At 29.8% G+C, this 21,752-nt stretch overlaps 3 protein-coding genes across 3 annotated transcripts; 1 reads left to right on the top strand and 2 right to left on the bottom strand.

The window, feature by feature from the left end:
• The first annotated feature begins 7,081 nt into the window (after positions 1-7,081).
• On the top strand, positions 7,082-8,966 carry LOC108815823 (cytokinin riboside 5'-monophosphate phosphoribohydrolase LOG8). The gene is made up of 8 exons (XM_018588333.2): positions 7,082-7,237; positions 7,353-7,485; positions 7,825-7,922; positions 8,008-8,038; positions 8,130-8,229; positions 8,291-8,361; positions 8,446-8,589; positions 8,694-8,966. The coding sequence occupies exons 2-8, from the start codon at positions 7,369-7,371 to the stop codon at positions 8,787-8,789; spliced, it is 657 nt and encodes a 218-aa protein (XP_018443835.1). The 5' UTR covers positions 7,082-7,237; positions 7,353-7,368; the 3' UTR covers positions 8,790-8,966.
• A 2,034-nt stretch (positions 8,967-11,000) lies between these two features.
• LOC108814295 (probable magnesium transporter NIPA9) lies at positions 11,001-13,625 on the bottom strand. The gene is made up of 9 exons (XM_018586836.2): positions 13,431-13,625; positions 13,075-13,173; positions 12,862-12,991; positions 12,699-12,787; positions 12,438-12,494; positions 12,268-12,326; positions 11,888-12,008; positions 11,608-11,756; positions 11,001-11,499 (listed from the first exon to the last, which is right to left on the bottom strand). The coding sequence occupies exons 1-9, from the start codon at positions 13,539-13,541 to the stop codon at positions 11,274-11,276; spliced, it is 1,041 nt and encodes a 346-aa protein (XP_018442338.1). The 5' UTR covers positions 13,542-13,625; the 3' UTR covers positions 11,001-11,273.
• Positions 13,626-15,480: 1,855 nt separating this feature from the next.
• Positions 15,481-15,984, bottom strand: LOC108814296 (uncharacterized). Its single transcript, XM_018586837.2, has one exon. The coding sequence runs from the start codon at positions 15,890-15,892 to the stop codon at positions 15,581-15,583; it is 312 nt and encodes a 103-aa protein (XP_018442339.1). The 5' UTR covers positions 15,893-15,984; the 3' UTR covers positions 15,481-15,580.
• Positions 15,985-21,752: the final 5,768 nt, after the last annotated feature.

Genomic DNA, 21,752 nt, shown 5'->3' with positions numbered 1-21,752 from the left:
TCTGATCCCTAAGCAGCCGGTCAAGCGTCAGGTGAAGGACCGACGTCGGAGATGACACTGACGTGAAGATGCGAGCATTTCTTTCTTTCCAGATGACGTAGATGATTGACTGGAACAGAAGCTTTGCAAGGGTGATAGCGTTGTAGTTGGAGCTGTGGTTAGGAGATAAAACCCAGGCTGCTGCAGAGTGCAAATCTGATGGCGGATTAGTCTAGATTTGAGCGGCGAAAGCATTCCAGAGAACTGAATGCTTAGGGATCATAGAAGTTTTATCTTTCCAATCATATTTTTTCTTGAAATTTACATGTTTGGGTATAGTTAATTTGTACTAGCTAGCTGATAATTAAAAGAATTATTGCTCAACTATTGGCTTTTTAAGTGTTTGAGAAAATCGCACGTTGAGTGGGGACAGAAAAGGAGCGTGTAGCACACGTAGAGGAGTCAATAAGTACATATGAGAGAGTGAAAGAGTTAGAGGAGAAGGAAGTGGTCACATGGAGATATACGATAAGTAAATGATGCTGACGTCTTTTACTTGTTTTAACTCGGGGTAAATTGGAACCACTTGACGTCATCAGAATCAGATCATCAGGCAATGTCTCTGCTAACGTCGACAACGGTATCTTACGAAAATATATTTATTATATATATTTGATGGATAGATTATACGCATCATCTATCTTATTAAAACAGAAACATTATGTTGGACCTAACATTTATTTTGTAAGTTTTTAAATTAAATACACCTTTATACTTTATAGTTAAACATACATTAAGATTAATGTTCCTTTTTTTATACTACTATCCATGTTTCCAAACAATATACTTATTTCTTTATACTACTATCAATATTTCCAAACAATATATTTTTTATACTACTATCAATGTTTCCAAATAATATAATAATTAATCTTAGTTATTTTATATCTATTATTATCTCTTTAAAATTTTATAGAAACGTCATAATTTCATAAATTGCAAAATAGTGAACTTTAAAATTTTGATTATAAGATTACAAATTATGAAACTATTACAATTTAAATCCAATTAGATTACATATCGGTCATCCATCAGTTCAATCGGTTAGTCTCGGGTTTTAGTGATTTTTTAATATGAATATTTTAAAAACATAAATTGAATTGTCAGATCTCCGGATTAACCGGTATAATCACAATCGAGTTGAATTTAAAAATACTGATTTAAATGCAAAAATATTTTAAATACACACTCTTTAAAAATAACCAAAATATTTGTTAAATTATTAGTGAAATTTTTCATCGTAAAATATCCCGCGCTTCAAAAGCGCGGGTCAAAATCTAGTAAATATTAAACTAAGAACTTAGGAAGATTAAACTTCAAACATTTCCAAGAACCAAATTATCAGATACAAGACCTAAACATAGGCAGCTCGACCTTTTAGTGGTAATGGAGAAGATAGAGCAGGTCGAGGGATATGTTCAGAACGAGGGAAGTCTCTCTAGTTTTGTTCTGTCCTATGCAGCCAGCAAAAGTAATTCTTTCGGTTGATATTTTGAAGAGACCGCGCAAGTTCATTTTTAATGGAAATCATCATTTAAAACAATGTTTTAAAAACAATCATCATTTAAAAACAACAATTGAATAATCATCAAAAATATTTTTAAAGAGAAAACCAAATGGTGAACTGATTCCATTATAAACCATTAAAAAGCGTGGATCAAATATAATTAGTGTTTTTTCTTCTAAGAAACCATATTGGCACTGAATTAAACAAAAATTAATGATTTGGGAAATATTTCATAAAATTTATTTTACACCTATATATTGATCTCATCTGGTCAGAATGACAGTGATCATTGTATGTTAGCTTCTTCAAGGGCTGGGGTTGATACCAAGAGCAAAAAAAACATGTTTCTCTATGTGATATATTGGGCTATATGTTAACAGTTACCAACTCAAAAGTTGTACCAAATTTTAGCAAAAAAAAAAAACTCAAAAGTTGTAGCTTGGTTTCTTACTATTCTTTTATTTTTTAGTTTGTAAAAATATATTTAACAGCTCAAGCAGCAACAACAGTCACATTTGTGTTTGCAGGAAGAAGATAAAGAATAAGTTGACAAGAAAAAATAAAAGATAAGAATAATAACAGCAAGCCCAACAGATTTTCTTCTCGGCCTTACTTTGTGTAGCTTTATTGGGCTTCCATTCTAACTGGGCTCGTTTGTCTTTGAGACTTTGATTGAAGAACCGCCTGGACATCACCGTTGGGAGGAACGAAGTCTAGTGGAGGAAAAGAAATCTTGAAACACTAACTCATTAGTTAAAACTTAAACCTAGTTTTCTTGAAGGAGGGAGCAAAAGAGCTGGTTTACAAACTTTCAAGGCTAAATAGAGGGGAAGACCGGTCCAGAGAGGGCAATCAATTTTGGGTAAGCCGTGTTGGGAACATCATCTTTCAAATGTCTTTGAAAATAGATTAAAATATTCAAAGTTTAATCTCTTTTTCTATGTAACGTCATCATCCATATATTTTATCTTCTTCTTAGTGCAATAATGAAAAAATTTCAATAAAAATGAATCATTCAAGTTACTTTTATTTTAATAGTCACAAAGAACTTTTCAATCGAAGTTTAGATATCGCGAGCAAAGATACGGTCATGTACGATTTTAACAAAATGAAAAATAAATAAAAAACGACATTGCTTTCTAGGTGCGTGCATTTGCGTGCTTGCAATGATACTATTATATACTCGGGTCAATGCTACCGAAAACACGTATCATATCTATATAAAATCCTGTTAGATACCTAATGCTATTTATTTTTGTTTAGAGAGTGATAAAAAAAGAATGATAAATCTACAAAATTCTTGCTAAAAAGGTAGTGGTAACTAAATACATTTACGATAAGTTTAGGCCCCGGTGACTTGGTCTTTATTAACAACTAGATTTTGACCCGCCCAACCGGGCGGGTATTTATTTTATGTTTTAGTTTTTATTTACAAATGATATATTTGTTATTTAAACATAAATTTAAATTGAAAATTAACATTTGTAGTTATAATAAAAACTAAAAGTTTAAAAAAATATTTTGATATAAATTTTAAATTCCGAATTAAAATAATATAGAGATGGGTCACAATTTTTTCCAACTCCAAAATCTTAGCATTATTAATAAAAAAAATAATTTACAAATAAATAAAATATATAAACATATTTGAAATTAAAATAAATTTGTTAAAAAAAAATTTTACGCCATTGTTGTTTATTTCTATAGTTTGACCCGTGGCCGTATAAATATTTGCTTTCACTTCAGTTTTTTTCTTTGTTCTAATGATAATATATATATGTGTGTAAATTAATATGTATTACATAATTGTTAGTATAACATTTTAAAACAAAAATTTTATTTATTACTTTAAATAATTATATTATGTGATTTTAATCGTCTATTATATCACAGTGTATCATATAAAAATCTATTATTTATAACTAATTGGACTTATATTATAAAAGTGTTATACTAACAATTTATAAATAAAGTATTTTATATTTTATTTATATGATATATAAATTGATTTGATGTGTGATTTTTATTTTATTATTTTTATTAATAAATATTGAAAAATATTTAATGTTAACAAAAAATCTATAAGAAATTTTATTTTGGTTAAGATTCATTCTATTAAAGAAATCTATTATTTAAATTAGAAAAATACATTAAATACTTAAATCTATCATTTAAATAAGGAAAATATAAAATTCTCTACTATCTTTGTTACCAAACAAAATTTAATTTTTTTAAAGACTCCTATCTCTATTACCAAACAAAAGTTTAAAGTACTTCTACTTTAATAAGATAGATGTCAATGTACTAGAGTCTAGATGACATAGTCACCCGTGACTCATCGAGTGAAAATATAATATATAACAAAACAATGGAGTCAAAACTCGAACAAAAAGACCTGGTATTACGTTTATGATTAATTAAGGACTTAAAAAAGACTCCGAAAAGTTCTAAGATCATCGGTAGATATGTTCTAAGCAACTTTATATGTTCCACATGTATATTTACAAAATATACATACAACATAGTTTTGGGGAAGAAAACATACAGCTCAGCAAACGAAGATGCACATACAAGATCCAAAAACCAGACTACTGAAAGACTAAAAGTCTACTGAATTATCGTACAAACAAAATGAGCACCACTAAATGAGCCAGAACCAACATGATCCATATAAGTAATTCACAAGTACACAGTATGAATTATGAAACCAAGAAATAGACTACAATGGGTAATCCCGTTTAATCCCATTAAATACCAAGTGGATATGTTCTAACAACAAAACATGTTAATATATTAGTAAAAGTTCAAAAAAAAAAACACGTTAATATAATGACTCGAATATGTAACTACAAAAATACAATAGGCGACAGATTGGCGTTGGACGAGGGAAGCAGCGTGGAGGTTCATGTGGGCTTCCTCTGTTCGCCATATATGCGCAACAAATATATAACACAAACAACTTGTCATATTTAGTAGAGCATCTTTAATAATATATTTCCATACATCTTATGGCAATATAATAAAAGGAAAAAATGAAAAACTGATTAAGATATGTTTTTTTGGTTGTTATGCAAGAAGTGTTTCACCTAAGTTATTAGAGTGATGTGGCTTAGTTTCATTGGTTTTATTTTCTGGAAAATGTTTGTGTACTTTAATTAATATGTTTGTTTCTAAATGTAATACTAAATGTTTGTGTATTTTAATTAATATATTTGTTTTTTTTTATGTTTTTCATTTCTATCTTTCATTTTTTTTCATAATAATTTGAAATTGTATATTGGGTATCTTTTTATTTTCAAATAAAATTTAGTATTACTTTTTTATATTTTCCATTTAAAAATTATTTTTAATGTTTTAAAAATTATTATATGTTTTAACATTATTAAATTATATAATTATTAAGATACAAGTTCTATATCCTCCCACTTATCCCACTACTAATTATTACTAAACTTCATCTCTTACATTATTTTATTAATTTTTCACACATAACCTATATTCTTCCACTTATCCCATTAAGGATGCTCTAGATTTTTTTTTGAAACACTGAGTTACTACTTTATAAGTTTTTCTTTTTAAATATTTTGCTAACTTTGTATTTTCTCCGCATATACGGACATAATGACATACTTTTCTTATAAATATTTATTATTTTATGTCTTATTAATTAAAAATAAGAAATTATTACTTATGTTTTTATAAAGTTTAAATTAAACAACAAAGTTTTATATATGACAAAAAATTTCATCAAAATATATATCCTTATTATTGTGTTAATTTTTTTAAAACACTCACATATTAGAATTACATCAAAAAATATTTATGCAAATATTTTTGCTTAATTAATATTTAACTAAAAATTGTATTATATATTAATTTTTAAAATTTATAATAGAAATATCATTTCTAGATAATAACACAATACATATAAGGATTTTTTTTTAAATACGTATATTTTGAAAATTTTACCATATTAATTTATAATCAGTTATCTGATATAATATATAAATCTAATATTATTAACATAAAATTTGTTTAATTATATAAAAATAAATTACAAAAATTGTAAAAAATATATGTCGATTGGATTTTTTTCCCTCATCTTTTTGAATAATAAAAGCCCATAAAAATATAATATGAGATAATACAATACAGCTCAGACTTCTAAAGGCTACAACTTAAGAATACCACACTAAATTTTTTAAAACTGAATCACCCGTAATGAAAAATTTAAATAAAACCCAATTTTAAATTTTAAAATGTTAGATATGAATTATTTTACATTTTTATTTTTACAGTAAAATCTATGAATATTAGTTCAATGGAAATTCATGTATTTTTTTATCTTCACCGAGTCTGAATTGATAGCAAAAAGCAAACAATATCATATAATACAGATATATTACAACTAAATCCTAATTTTGTTGAGTAATATTCCTTCTGTATTTTAAAGAATGATGTTTTCGGTTGCTTAAACATATAAGAATTTTTTTATCTATTACTTTCTAGTTTTATTTTAGTTGATTTAGAGTTTTATTTGATTCCCAGTAAAGTTCAACCACTTTTATATTTAGATTTAAATTTATGTTTAGTTCTAAAGTAAAAATATTAATCAAAATTAAACATCAGTCTTTGTATACACAAAAAATCTAGATCTTCAATTTTTTTGAATACGGAAGGATTATAGTATATTTAATATATATCAATAAATAAATTTACCAATGTTTTGAAAATGTTTACAAGATCTCTAATGTTATAAAATATTTATCATTTTTTTCTTTACAAGTTTATTTTTTGTTTGTCACTCATATAATATGTAATCAAGTACTGGTTTGCAGTAGAATATAAACGAAAATTTCGTGATATTTTACAATATCTCTAATGTTTTATAATTTTTAGAAACATAATTCTTTTTAACCAGTCACTAATAAATTAAAAATGATAAACTATATATGCTATTGATAAGCTTATATTGACAAAATTCAAAAATATATCTTTTAATACAAAAATATAGATATAATCCTTTCATTACATATAAAAGAATTTTTTTATATGATATTAATAAGATGATATCAAATATTTGTGTAGATGCGAGTTATCATATTTTATTAAAAATGTTTATTATCTAGTATATAAATAATACTGAAATTGTTTATTAAAATCATTGACTCACCTAAAATCATAGAAAAATCCTTTATATAATAATAAATAAGATATTATCAAATATTTGTATGTATAGAGTTATCATGTTTCCAAAATTGATTACTATTAAAATATATAAATAGACTAAATCTAAAAATATGAAGAACAAGATAAATCAGTAAATTCATTTATTAAATAATCATATAGATTCATCAAGTAAAACTGTAGCTGTGATTTGGCCAAATATTTTTCAGGATATTATACCAAATAGATCCATTTTAAATTTTCTAAAACGCTACAATCCATCAACTATTTTTTTTTTAACCTCCAGTGCCAAATTTACCATAGCAACTATTTTGTTTATACCATTTACCAATACAGCAAAAGGTAAAAAAAACACGCACACAATTTAAATACAGAGGCTTATCGTCCGATTCTTCCACCACTCTGGATTGGATTAGAGTTTTGTTTTGTATTGTTCTCATTCGATATTTCAATCTTGTTTGCATCCCGTCCCTCCCCTTCGTATATAATCTCGTCACACAAAAGGTTTCGTCTTTGTCACTTTTATCTCTCCCCTTCCCCTCCCTCCTTGGTTTGTTCTGCGTTTCGTTCGATAACGACTTGAGGAATATACCTTTGATTTATTTTGTTCTTTTTGTAGTGATTTTTATCCGTTGATGATGATGGAGGAGAACAAGAGAAGCAGGTTCAGCAAAGTTTGTGTCTTTTGCGGAAGCAACTCTGGTAATAGAGAAGTTTTCAGTGATGCTGCCATCGAACTCGGCAATGAACTCGTTTGCTCTCTCTCCCTCTCTCTGTTTTCTTCCTCTAATGATTGCTTATCGTTTGGTTTCGTGATAAAGACACCAACTTTTCAAAACACTGAAGATAAAGAAATCAACTTTTTCGAAAAAATAAGACTGAGAAAAAACAGAGCTTTTTGAATACCTAACATGGCTGGAACACATTGGGTTTGTGATTCTGTTTATACTGTGTCTATCAGAGATTTTCGGTCTTCCTCTGTTTTCTGGACGTGTTATCTGTGTTTGGTTGATTGGATTTTTAGTTAATGTTTACGTTCAAATGTATCATTTGGATTTGATTGTTCATCATCTGAAAAAAATATTGTGTAGGTGAAGAGGAAGATAGACTTGGTTTATGGAGGTGGAAGTGTTGGGTTAATGGGTCTTATATCCAGGAGAGTCTATGAAGGTGGTTTCCATGTACTAGGGTTAGTCACTCTTACACAACCACCTCCCTTCATGTCCAAACTTCTCCTTAAGAGTTTCTGATTTGATTCTCTTTAACAACTGCAGGATCATTCCCAAAGCTTTGATGCCAATTGAGGTAATGTTGTGTTTCCAATGTTGCCGGCTTGGTTCTTGTGTGCTTTTATATAAGTTAATATGGGGATTGTATGGTTTACTTTTGTCATCAGATATCTGGTGAGACTGTTGGAGAAGTAAGGGTTGTTGCTGACATGCACGAACGAAAAGCTGCTATGGCACAAGAAGCTGAGGCCTTCATTGCTCTCCCTGGTGAGCTAAAAACGTCTTATATACTTACCTATTCAAAGCAAACTTAATGAAGCTGTTACAGGAGGTTATGGAACAATGGAGGAGCTGCTGGAGATGATAACATGGTCACAACTTGGTATCCATAAGAAGACGGTACTATCACTCTCTCAAGAAGAAGCAGTAGAGGCTACTAATTCCTGCATGTTTTGATCCGTTTGTGATTGTTTTTTTCTGCAGGTTGGTCTATTGAATGTTGATGGGTACTATAACAATTTGCTTGCTTTGTTTGACACGGGCGTCCAAGAAGGTTTTATCAAACCAGGGGCACGTAATATTGTGGTTTCTGCACCAACAGCCAAAGAGCTTATGGAGAAGATGGAGGTACATATAAACTTAGCCTGTCTTCCCCTTTTGATCTTGTTCTGTGATTATGTTGTCACTTTGTATCTCTCTCATAATTTGTTCTTTTTTCATATTCTTCACAGGAGTACACTCCTTCGCATAAGCATGTTGCATCCCACGAAAGCTGGAATGTTGAAGAACTTGGAGCTTACCCTGGACAACAGAGCAAGCAGCAATAAAGAAAACAAAAACAAAAAACCATTCTTATTGATTAGCATATGCTACTTCTTCCATTTCAAGTTTTATTAGTCTCTGATTTTATTTGCAGAATCAACAATGTGTATAAGAAAACTCAAAATCTTGTTGCAATTTGATACATCACATTGGGTCACAAATAGTTAAATTTGTTTTTCTTTTGGGATGGTTTCTCTATAAAGAAGAAAAAAAAAGTTTAAACCTTTATTGTTTTGATTTTGGTTTCACCACCAAAGGAAGAAAGGAGGAATCTTTATGATTGTGGGTGATGCAGAAAAGTCCCTACCCACAACACGTGTCATATCATAGTGAATGAACCATTAGAATAGGAGTACTGTGTGTGGTCCCTTGATTGTGGTTTCATTCGATGGCTTCAGTAGAAAAGCACAAAAAAATGTGAATGATGTGTGACCAAGTTGGATATTGATTGATTGATGGGGTTTCTTCTTTTTGCTTAGTGCCTTTTGTGGTGGGGAATGATTGGATATGTCTTCCTCTTTCCTCTCTTCTACGTTGTTGGATCATTTTGATTAGTAGTCATTGACTTGTAGTTATAAAAATGATGATGATGACGTTCATGGTAACAAATGATTAGTATATAAAAAATATTCGGCACGGATCGAATATTACTATGTTTTTCATTATTTCTGATTTGTTTTTTCACGAATTTGATTTGATCCGAGAAAATATGGATATCTGATATTCACATATATTTATAGATACTTAATTTACTTTGTTCAATACAAGTAAATCTACAAAATATTATACAAATTTATTTTTGTTACAAAAATTTAAATAATATAAAAGATAAACTGAAAATTAGTGAAACTATGTGTTTTATGAATTTTTAAGATTAATAAATTTTCTTATAAAACAAATATTCTTAGAAAATTTGTTATTTTTCTTAATTTTATATTTTGTAGGTAATTTTATAATTAAAATTAATAAAATTATAAGTTAGAATAATAATTATATAGGATTATAGATTTAAAACTCTATTTTAGTTATAGATATACATCGATTTGTATATAAGTTGGAGCGGATCGGATATCCGCCTCTTCTTTTTTTTAGTATTTGTAATTTATTTCACTTTTAACGGATATTAATTTCTAATATTTGCTTTACAACTTACAGATATTCATATTTTTTTGGATCCAATCGAAACGATTAACAAATCGAATCAAATTTAAGAGATGAAATGTCAACCCTAGTTTTAGATAGTAATTAATACAAAGGTTTTACAAGAGATTTGGTCAAAGTTTGATACTGTGATGTTGTATTTCTTTATCACCGTTTTAATTAATAAAAACTATTAATATCCGTTTAAAACGAGCTCAGTGATCTCTCGGCTTACCAACCACCGCTAAGCATTTAAAAACAAAACTAGTTAGAGACGTTATCGTTTTGACCACTCTCTTGGAACCTCGATCAATGATTCGTCTCAGTCACTGTCACCAACAATGTACCGCAAAACATTAATACGTTTATTGTTTGCATAGGCTTTCTCTCTGAACTTTGTTCTCACATTGGCATGTCGCATTTTCAAACTAGTTCCCGTCGCGCAGTGTGATATGTAACCAACCCTCCAATCTAGTCCAAGTCTAGTCCAACTACGAACTACTTTCATGGAGGAATATCTATAGAGATTTTCTTATAGATCTTTTGGTTTGTTAATCTTGAAACCCTAATTGTTTGACAAGTGACACTTGAGTTTTCTGTCAAGGCCAAAGACAAAAGCTGACTAGGAGTGTGTGTGTGCGTGGGATTAGGACCCACATAAAAAAAAGAGGAAAATAAGAGAGTGTCACTTCACTGTCAGACATATATTGTCTGCCTCAGATATGAAGTATGTCCTGATTCGGTACCAATCTATAGGTTAAGCCCCAACCTAATTGGATGTTCAGGTTTCTCTTCTATTATGCCATCTCACTTTCTTCCATCTTTTTCCGCCTATAAAAGTTGGTTAACCGGTCTTTTTCACTTTTAAGTACCGACGACCTACTTGCACATCATTATCTAATGGCCCCCTATTGCTAGCTATCAAACGGACCCTACTAAATAGACCTTTTAATCACTCAACTCTTACCCTAATGGGCCTATTGTACCCATGAGTATGGCTAGTGATGAAAGTGTGTTCGTTCTGGTCTTTTCAGACGGTTTAATAACGTGACTCGCCCGGCACCAAAACTCACAAGTTCATTCAAATGTCTTATGATTTGAGCAAAAAGATAATAACACTTTTGGACTTATGTTATGCGATCGTAGTGTATGTCCCAAACTTACAGTTTGCCCAATAAGGCAAGATAACAAGGGGAACTCATATTTCACAGTTCAGATGTCTTTTAATTTGATCACAAGCTCTGATCTTGTAACTGTTCCCACAAACTGCAAATATCAACGAGATGAAACTCTGAAAATCTTGACACTTTTTTAGTCACAAATTTCTTTGGTGTTTCCGAAAGTCTTCTTTAGTCTTTGTCTTTTGATGCGGATGATAAGAGATGGTGCAATGTCGCTGCTTGGATAACCGCACTTGGGTTTGTATCCTTTGGCGTGTGTGATGATGATGCTGTCCGCCTCATGTTGAAACCTCTTTCTACACTCGTCTGTCTGGAACGCCGGAATGACCTTGGAAGATGTCTGATAAGTCGAGATGAAGTCACCAGTAATACAACACCTAGCATTATAAGTAACCTGCCAAAAAAAAGGTTTCAAGACTCTCCCATCATCCAAAAACTATACTCTGTATATCTGTTTCTGTTTATGCACATAATGACTATATGGTGAAAGTGGAACCTTTACCATCCGAAGAGAAGTAAAAGTCGACCAGATGGTGAAGTGGGCAATTTCTCACCAAGAGCAAACATTCCAGCAACCACACCTGTTACAATTGATGCCACAGCAGCGCAAGTGGATACTACAATTGCTCTACCGTGTTTTAGTCCCCGAGTCTGATAAAGTAAAGGGGAAAAAAAAAAGACAGAGACTAGATTCATGATGAATATCAAACTACAAGAAGATAATCTGTTATGTTATACACGACAGGTGCAAGTGGAAAGGGACTAAGCAAAAGACAAAGTACCTGGTAGAAAAATCCTGTTCCGCTGCAGCATATACTAATGGAGATGCACATGGGAATGAACATTGCAGAAAACCCCTGCTCCACGAATACAAAACCCATCTTTGATACTACAGATGCCATCCTGTCATTAAAAGACGTTACAGACTGTTGTCAGCTATGCAACATGCTGCAAATACAGTGTTCATCTATAGTTTTATTCTCTTTGGATATGTTCCTACAGACACTCCAGGACATTGGTATGTAGGTGTTTTCAGAATCAAACAGCACATAATAATGGATATATAGGAGATAGCAAATGGGAAACATTAGAGGCTCATCGCCTTAGACCAAAATTGGATGTTCTTTGATGTTTATGGATAGCGAAAAAAATACAAAAATACCCGAATAAAACACCAGATTCCAAGCCATATATGATTTCTTCCACCACTTCATATTCCATCTGCAACCCAAATACTAGGATTATTGCATTTGGTAGGAGAAATCACTATGTGGCTCTGTTATATAGCTCAAAAGATTCTAAACAATTAGAGAATAAAGAGGATAATATTACCAGCTCCTGCTCCCTGCGCTGGCGTTTATAGATATGAAGCCACGCATTTAGTAGTACCTTGTTGCACAAAAAAGAAAAAATCAACACACGAGTAAGTAGAAACATTGACATTACTACCACATCAACTGAAGTAGTAACACTATTATCTGATAAAGATGAAAATGAAAATAGAAAAGGAGAAAGCCAAAGTCAACACAACGATGATGCCAAAAGAGATGGACTTTTCTTAATGAAAATACCATGTAATGAAAGGGTACCTACAAACAAGAAGGCAACAACAAGAGCCAGCCAGAGTAACTGGAAGACAGATATCAAAGATGCTTTTTGCTCCTCACCACCAGCACCAACTCCTACACCAGAATCCTCAAAAATCTATAAATAAAAAGAAAGAATCTTCTCTATTATCTTCTCAAAAAAGTTTTACCTATGGTGCCAATGCCAGCGACGGTGATCCCAATCCAGTCAAAAACATTCATGACTTCCTTGAGATAAAAATGAGAAAAGACAGAAAGAATGGCAAGTCCACATCCAGAGACTGGCTGAACAACAGACACCTAGAAGTAGAGAGCCAAATTATCATCATCAATAATACTTGGGACCATCTCAAAAGGCAAAACAATCTTTTTTTTGAACTTACAGGAGCAAGTGAAAGAGCTCTGAGCATCAACAAAGCCCCAAAAATGTCCATGAGGAAACCTAACGCCCATGGTTTGTTAACAGCATATGCTCTTATCACCTGAAAACAAAAAAAAATACACAACAAATTGATGATCATAAAAATGTGAGCTTTCCCATAGAAAAAGTGATCACCAACAACATCCAGAATCGATCAAATTGAGATAGAACAGAGCAAAAACAGAGTCTCAATACTAAAAGACAAGATTTTAATCTCGAATTTTTCCAGATGTGGAATGTAAGAGATCTGTCAAATTGAGAGACTCGGGAACAGCATGCAAATCGAAAGGCACAAGCAATAGAGGGAGAGAGAGAGACCTTAAGCTTGAGGGAGAGAGGAGGGAGGATGATAGTGCCCTTCTTCTGTAGAACTTTGCCGATATTGTTACCGGCGGTGGCTGCAAGCGTCAGGCATATTGATTCCCACATTCTCCGATGTTCTCTCTAACGCCCCGGCCAGACGTGAATCCAAAAGCTCCGAATTGTTTTTTTTTTTGGTTTGCCGATGTCTTACGTTATTACATGTCCTCTCTCTCTCTATTTTTTAGTAATATTATTAGTAGTAATGATTAACTCTGTTTATAGCATTTTTTATTATATAATGAAGACTATTATCAATGTTATAAAAAAAATGAAGACTTTTTTTATCACACTAATTTGTCAACAAAATCAAAACTTTTTTGATCGACACTGTTTCTTAATAATTAAACCTTTGGTTTTAGTTGGTAAAGCTATGAAAAAACTGCTAAGCCTCCACGGCTAATTGCGTTTCCGTAACTTTTTACCAATTTCTTATAAGATATTTCTGTAAACATATGACAAGTGCGAATATATACCTTATATATCAAAACAATTCGTGTGTAACTTGCAACGCAGACAAATAATCGAGACCTCGTTAGTACAATGGATGTAACTCTAGCTGAGTGTGTATGTGAAGAAGAATAATTTAGACTGAAATCAAAACAAAATCATCTAAAAGAAAACCATATTTCCCTGGCCTTTGTATATGCTTTGGAGCATCTGCAAGACCAATTACCAATATTAAGATATGTATGTTCTCCATTCACTCAGATGTTATATTATTGTAAAACCAACGAGGGACAGATTGATTCGTCATTCACCGGCTGTCACAAGGTTAAATACATAAACCCAACCATATCAAAGTCTAAAATACACAAATATAATATAAATGAAATAACAAGAATGGTTCATATATGATGAACTTGCAACAACACAATAAACCTTTCAATAATCTAGTTTGAAACTTTATTAACTATGTAAAGTAAACTAATGATCATAAATAATTTTGTGGCCATCACACTTACATTGAAGAATGTAACACACATCTATATTATTAAAAGAGAAGTACACATATAAAATGCCCCTTAGTTTTCAGTGTTATTTACACTTCCATGCCACTGATATTAAATAATACTTCCTATTTTAATGCTGTCTTTTCACTTTAATTAATATGTTTTCTTAAATTAAATTTGAATTAAATATACAATTAAATAATATTTCCTATTTTAATGCTTTGTCTTTTCCACTTACATTAATGTGTTCTAAAATTAAATTTGAATTAGATACACTTCATTAACTTCTCAATTAAAACAATGTCGAATTCAAAAAATACATTTTTATTGGACAAACAATTCATAAAATTATAATATCAACTCTTCATTGAACAAATATGAACGAAAAGTATTACCAAATTTGAACCAAAACTAGATAATATCCAAACGGATTTACCATTTTGGTATCTACAGAACCATAACTAACCTTATCCGAACGAAATATTTCGGATATCCGAATGTATTTAAATCATATTTATATACTTCAATATGTTAGCTATTTTTCGAGTTAATATCTAACTATTTTAAGTTGATTTAAAATATAAAAAATAATCAAAAGTAAACATCTAAAGTAGATAAAAATAATCAAAACACCAAAATACTTAAAATATATATATATTATATATATATATATTCTTCATCTAAATATTTAAGTTAAATTTGTTTTAATTTTTCATTTAGGTACTTTAGCTTACATTACTCAAATTTACATGTTATATTTTTTTAGATTTAAGGATATTTAAAGATATATAAATTTTTAAAATTTAAAAATAATTTAAACGGGTTATCAAACCCGCAAAGATCTAAATCAAACCGGAACCAAAGTTTATAAATACCCGAATAGAGTTAGAATCTTTAAACTCGAAAATCTTAAACCCGAATAAATTTTAACCGAATTCGAGTGGATACCCAAATATTTATCCCTAGCTTAATCAATATAAAACGATCAATATTATAAACATAATATTTAGTATAAATAAATAAAAATTAAAACTGAAACACGGGTCATGATCTAGTAGAGATATATAAGAGAACACAGACATAATTAATTACTTGAGGAAATCAAAATAAAATCAAAGCTATCAGAAGAAGAAAACAAAAACAAAAAAAGAAAGTTCACCACCAGCCATAGACGACCTGTGTGTACTTATGCTTAAGCCATCTGAAGCTTTTTCGAAAAGAGCCTTTGACTTTGCCTTCAACACTATACATCTTGTAACTCGCCACTCTTTTCTTCCGCTGCAGCTCCGGGTCCGTTATTATCCCCAACGACTTCGACCTCCCTATTGATTTTCCCTTCTTCACATCGTACATGTTGTTCTCCGTCGCCGTCCCGTAAGAAGCGCTGTAGCTCCTGAAATCACCGTTACCGTTGTAAGGCTGGATCTGCATCCCTCCGTACGGTCGTTGACTGCCGTAATCTTCCATTGAAGCCGCCAGAGAGTTCAAGAGATTATTATTTTTCTCTCTCTTTGGTTACTTATTACAGCCCAGAGAATAATAACGCGAGAGCCGTGTCTTTTGAGCTGGTCTCGATTTGACACTCGGACGTTACATAATTCACATTTTTATTTCTTTTCTGGCTATTTTAAAATTGAAAAAAGCAAAATGTGATTACTATGATAAATAAAGTTTCATTTTCTATAATATTATTAGAGAATTCAATTTCCTACTTATCGCAGTCACGTTAATTTTCACAACGATTAATTATATAGATAAATTTAATTAATTAAAATATCATATATAATTGCGTATTTTTTCATAATAAAACTTGAGTTAACTTTTAATTTAATTTTTCTTTTTTAAAACACACATAAATAAAAAAGGAATAATAGAAACATAATAATATTATTTTTATAGTTAATTACAGAGGTACCTTTAAGAAATTAAAATACTACTATTTAATAATATATGCCAACTAAATTCTAATTTTATTTTTTCCAAGTAACATATATAGTAAAAAAGGAAATATTCATATAATACAAAAAATATATTTACAAAAAGGAAAGAAGACATTTTTATGAAAATATATTTCATATATTATGTGATTTTTTAAAAAGGAAAGTTTACAAAAGAAAAAAATTTGATGTCAAAAATAATAGTCTCTTTAAAACATTATATTAAATATAATAGTATATATTTTTAAATTAATAATAATGTTTTTATTTATATCAGTCTATTTTCTTAGATTATTACAAAAATTAATTTAAATAATATATACTAAAATATCATTGATGAACTAAAATATTATATATATGCTACTGTTGAGATATTTATTCATTTTTGCATACTTTCGTTTTGTTAAATTTTTATTTTATTTAAATTTTCTATATAATATTTATCAAAATATATAAAGTAAAAAATCTGCAAATTTTAATCAAACCTAATATACCACTTAAAATTCTTTAATGCTTAATATTTTATTTTTATATTTTGTATACTTATACAACATGATATACACATAATAAGAATACATAAACCAATATGAATTTTTATGGATAAAATTATTTTTAATATTTTAATTTATATTTTACACATGTAAGATATAAAGTTACTTGAATTTTAAAAATAAATATTTTGCACATATTGATATTCGTTCATGAATTTCCAAAATTTTATTAGTAATCTTCGTTTTTAAATTTGTGTGCTTATCATCATTTCAGTTTATTCTACTATTTTTTACAAATCCACAAAATATAAAATTATACAAAATAATTTACGAAAATTTGTATACATATTTAAAATGAAGAACTAAACCTATGCAAGAAATAAACTATTCGAAATTATTTAACCATAATAGAAATTAATTATACTTCGATTGGAAGAAATATGTATAATTTAATATAATCCACAAAATGATTAACTTGAAATAATTTTATTTTATGCCTAAAATCAAAAGTCTAAAAAACTCAAAATTTAAATCCGTTTTAACAAAAAAAATACTATGGTTAAACTTGAAGAATTAAATATAATTCGATATATCTAAGTAATAACCAAATCGATTAGATATAATATATCTAAATTACATGTCTAACTAAAATAATATAATATTATTTAAAATAAACCTTACATATAAATTACAAAATAGTTAACATTAAAATTCAAATATTAACATCATAGTAGATATTTATATCCGTGCTCAAAGTGTTTTGGTTTATAAATTTAGTTACTCATAAATAAACAAGTTATTTATTTCATTTTTTTATAGCTGACCATTGGTCGATGTGAAGAATTGGCCAAATGAGCAAGTTGTGTGTAATAATGTTGGTATTCACATATTCGTGTGTGAACGGTGACAACCAACAAACATACAAAGGGCCATATAGACACCTTTAATCAATGTGCTTAATTTTCCACGAGCTATCATTTTACCACATGAACAGTAGATTAATTTAATAAAAAATTGGGTTAAGTTTTATAAATTATTATTATTAGAAAGTAAGGTGATAAGAAAATCAATGACTAGTTTAACGTCTTAACACATGAAAAGGCGAAATCATTGCTAAAGGTAAGCACGGTCCAAAAGTAATCTGAGCCCAAGCCCACAGACTCCTTCGCATTACCGGTAGACTAATCCATATTACCAAGAATCGATTCGATTTTTAAAATTAGATGTGAAGGGATAGTTGAACAAAAAAAAAGATGTGAAGGGATAAATGATGACGATGACCAGCGTGGTTCTGTTGTCCACTTACTATGTAGGGGCTGGTCGGAGAATTCCTATCGACCACGTGTCTACGCAGGGACTCTCCACGTGATTCCACGCCGAAAGTGGTGGTTTTCAGCACCGGAGGAGAGAATCTTAACAGTACTAATACAAATATATCCTCTTAATTCTTTTCTAATCGATAAAAAAATATTCATCTGTATCACCCACCATACATTTAGGGCTGGGCATTTTATCCGTTAAATTTGATTCGATTCGTTATCCGTTGCTATTCGATTCGAAAATTCCGAATATCCGTAAGCTTTCGAAGCAAAGCAAATACTAAAATTCAATATCCGTCAAAATCGAAGCAAATCACAAATATTAAAATTTTGGGAAGCGAATATCCGATCCGATCCGTCAATATATAAATACATGTATATTTTGATTATATTTAAAGTTTTAAATGTATAAAATTATATAATTATTATTCTAATATATTATTTGATAGATTCTATTCATATTACTACTTATATAAAAGTATTACATAAAAGGAAGAGAAAATATTTATGATAATTATAATTTTTTTTTTAAGTTTTGTGTTATTATAATTTTAACTAAGTTTAAAAATTTACAAAATATGAAGATTCATTGCTTTTTTTAATTTTTATCTTTTATATCATGCAAAAAATATATTTTACAAAACAAATTTGTATCAAATTTTTAAGATTATTTGTATTAATCAAAACAAATGAGAGATCCGTAAGTATCCGCGAATATCCGCAAATATCTATTTATTTTCCGGATATCCGTTTTTCCGAATATCCGTATTTTTCCGAAGCAAAGCAAATCGAAAAATCAGATATCCGTAACATTCGAAGCAAATCACAAATACCTTCAAAAACCCGAATATCCGATCCGTGCCCAGGCCTACATACATTTATGTCTTTTTTTTGTTTTTGTAAAAGCCATACAAATATATGTCAAAAAGCGTTTTTTAACTAGTACTGTCATTTGTCGACCCACGTTTACGAATATGCCTTCTTGATCTCTAACACCAACGCAATACTTATAAAAAGTTTGAACTAAAAACAAAGGCAGTACTGATATATATTATACATATCATACTACACAATGTAATGCACTAATGCATGTTTAGCTTTTGATATTCTCTAGTACATAAAACATCCACAACTATCGACTTTTCACTACAAATGTGATTGATCAGTGATTAGTGGTAAACTGGCAATCGATTTTTGATTAAACAGATGAAGTCACTGCTACACAGTTGCTTTGCTTATACTTGTACTAGTTGAATTCTTTTGTTTACTCTTGTCTTTTTTTCCACTCAGTTCAGGTCTCCATATATGTTTTCGGTATCCGTTCAAAGTGACTAAATGCATTTGATTTTAACTCTCTTTTACTTTAGGTTCCTTTTTCCCCCTTACGTTGATGCGTCAACTTCAAGCAACACCGAATCTATAATGGCTCCAATCTAGAAGTCAAAGTGAATATGTCCCTCAAAAGTCGATATCTTATTGTTTGATCTATACATTTTATCACATAGATTCGCCAATAGAGGGATACATGAATGACCCATACAGACGTTATTTTAATATTAGTTTTGGGGAGTATAAAACATTATATACACACTAGGTATTAGATCTTTTAATTTCCGTTTTACTTGTAAAGTTGAATACTCATTTTAGCTTCAAAGATCTTAACCATTTAAAATGATAACTGTAAAAACCTGGTTTTGCTACAACGGTCGAAACCTGGTTTTTGCTATAACGGTCGAAATACAAATCAACACATAAATATTTCTTCATTACGACGTAAATTCACCGCTCAGGGATTAAAGGGGTGTTTCATGATTGCTAATATTCATAAATTCTAGTGTTATTGTCTTATTGGTTAGTGGATTCTAACATTTTTACTAAAATCTAGTTTTATTAGTTTTATGATTGTTTAATGACTTACAAAAGCTTTTTATTATTCAAAAGCTTAAATTTTAATGATTCTATCATCCTATTAAATCAATTGTTAATGAGACTTGAATTCTAGACAATTTTATTCATAAAAAAACTTCAAAATCTTGCATATAACTTCTAGATTCATAAAATCACTACACTAGCAAATTTTGATAAACTTTTTAAATATGAAAAACTCTTTACAACTCTTTAAAAATTTAACAAATCTATTAATTCTTAAAATCAACCAATTTTACATAAATTCTATTTCCACTAAACACTCCTTTGTAATTAAGCCTATCAGTCACTTAAAGTGCGATGAAGATCAGAAGTCCATCTAGTCGTAAGCGACAAGTATACTGATATATATAAATAAAATGAACAAAACTTGGGTTCACCCCTTGTGGTGAACTCTCAAATTCACCTCAATTGTTAGCCCCAATGAAAGTGCCATGTAAGATTAATAAAAAAAGGAAACAAAATTAAAAAAAGGAAAGAAATAAAAAAGACGTAGACTAATTTTTTTAACGCTATCCATGGCTTCTTCTTCATCACCTACACAAAATATTGAAAGCTTCTTTATCATCCACACAGAATATTAAAAGCTTTATTTGTCAAATTGGTAAACCCAAAACACTAAACCCTAAATCATTGGGTAAATTCTAAAAACTAAACCCTAAACCCTTGGATAAACCCTACACCCTTGGTTAAACTCTAAACCTTTGGAATATCTCTTTATCCAAGGGTTTAGGGTTTATCCAAGGGTTTAGGGTTTACGAGGTTTAGGATTTAGTATTTTGGGTTTAGAGTTTAGTATTTTGGGTTTAGATTTAAGATATAAGGGAAGAGGATTGTAGACACCAATTTGACAAATAAAACTTTCAATATTCTGTGTAGATGATAAAAAAACTTTTAAAATTGTGTGTTGGTGATGAAGAAGAAGCCATAGATGGCGTTACAAAAATTAGTCGACGTATTTTTCACTTCTTTCCCTTTTTTTTGTTTAATTTTGTTTTTTTACTAATCTTACATGGCACTTTGATTGGTGCTAACAATTGAGGTGAATTTGAGAGTTCACCATAGGGGGTGAACCCAAGTCTTGTCCAAATAAAATTATCAAAATGCTTAACAAAGCCTGAAAAAATCAAATACTAATTTTATAAATTCTTGTTCTATCGTGTGTGGTTTTCCTAAAAAGGAAACTTGCCAAGGAAGGAGGAATCATATGCGCATTCCCATATTCGGAATTGTTAGCTAAGATTTATTGTTTTTTTTTTGTAGTGGTATATATCCTTCATCCTGACAGGAAAAAGACCAACTATCTCATACTCTGAACCTGGTTGTACTTGTACGCACCAATGCTTCACGCAGCAGGTCAGCTGTCATCATTACATTTTCACATTCTCATCAGATCCCATCTCGCCGTGGTTTTGGATAGGTATAGAAAAGGTTAAAATAAGAAAATCTTGTAATTTGTGGAGAAATTAGTTAAACAACTAGAATATCAATAAAAATTGAAAATGTTTATCAAAAAAAATAAAATGGTTATAAAAATAAAATAAAAAGATTACAAAACTCTAACTCTCTTTTTTTTCTCACTGACAAAATTCTAACTCAAAACTAATTTTTAACATGAGCATCTTATTTACCATCGAAATCTTGTAAAAACTAA

This window comes from Raphanus sativus, chromosome 7 (assembly GCF_000801105.2).
Source record: "Raphanus sativus cultivar WK10039 chromosome 7, ASM80110v3, whole genome shotgun sequence".
Taxonomy (NCBI): domain Eukaryota; kingdom Viridiplantae; phylum Streptophyta; class Magnoliopsida; order Brassicales; family Brassicaceae; genus Raphanus; species Raphanus sativus.
The sequence above is the reverse complement of the archived record's forward strand: the minus strand, read 5'-3'. Positions and strand labels throughout refer to the sequence as shown.

Bases quoted from the DNA above. Each gene is read 5' to 3' on its own strand.
- LOC108814296 (XM_018586837.2), bottom strand. From the start codon at position 15,892: ATGGAAGATTACGGCAGTCAACGACCGTACGGAGGGATGCAGATCCAG.
- LOC108814295 (XM_018586836.2), bottom strand. From the start codon at position 13,541: ATGTGGGAATCAATATGCCTGACGCTTGCAGCCACCGCCGGTAACAAT. The intron at 12,788-12,861 runs GTAAAACTTTTT...ATTCTGGTGTAG, and splicing joins CGCTGGCATTGGCACCATAG to GAGTTGGTGCTGGTGGTGAG. The intron at 11,500-11,607 runs GTAAAGGTTCCA...TTTTTTTGGCAG, and splicing joins CTTTTACTTCTCTTCGGATG to GTTACTTATAATGCTAGGTG.
- LOC108815823 (XM_018588333.2), top strand. From the start codon at position 7,369: ATGATGATGGAGGAGAACAAGAGAAGCAGGTTCAGCAAAGTTTGTGTC. The intron at 8,230-8,290 runs GTGAGCTAAAAA...AAGCTGTTACAG, and splicing joins GGCCTTCATTGCTCTCCCTG to GAGGTTATGGAACAATGGAG. The intron at 8,590-8,693 runs GTACATATAAAC...TATTCTTCACAG, and splicing joins AGCTTATGGAGAAGATGGAG to GAGTACACTCCTTCGCATAA.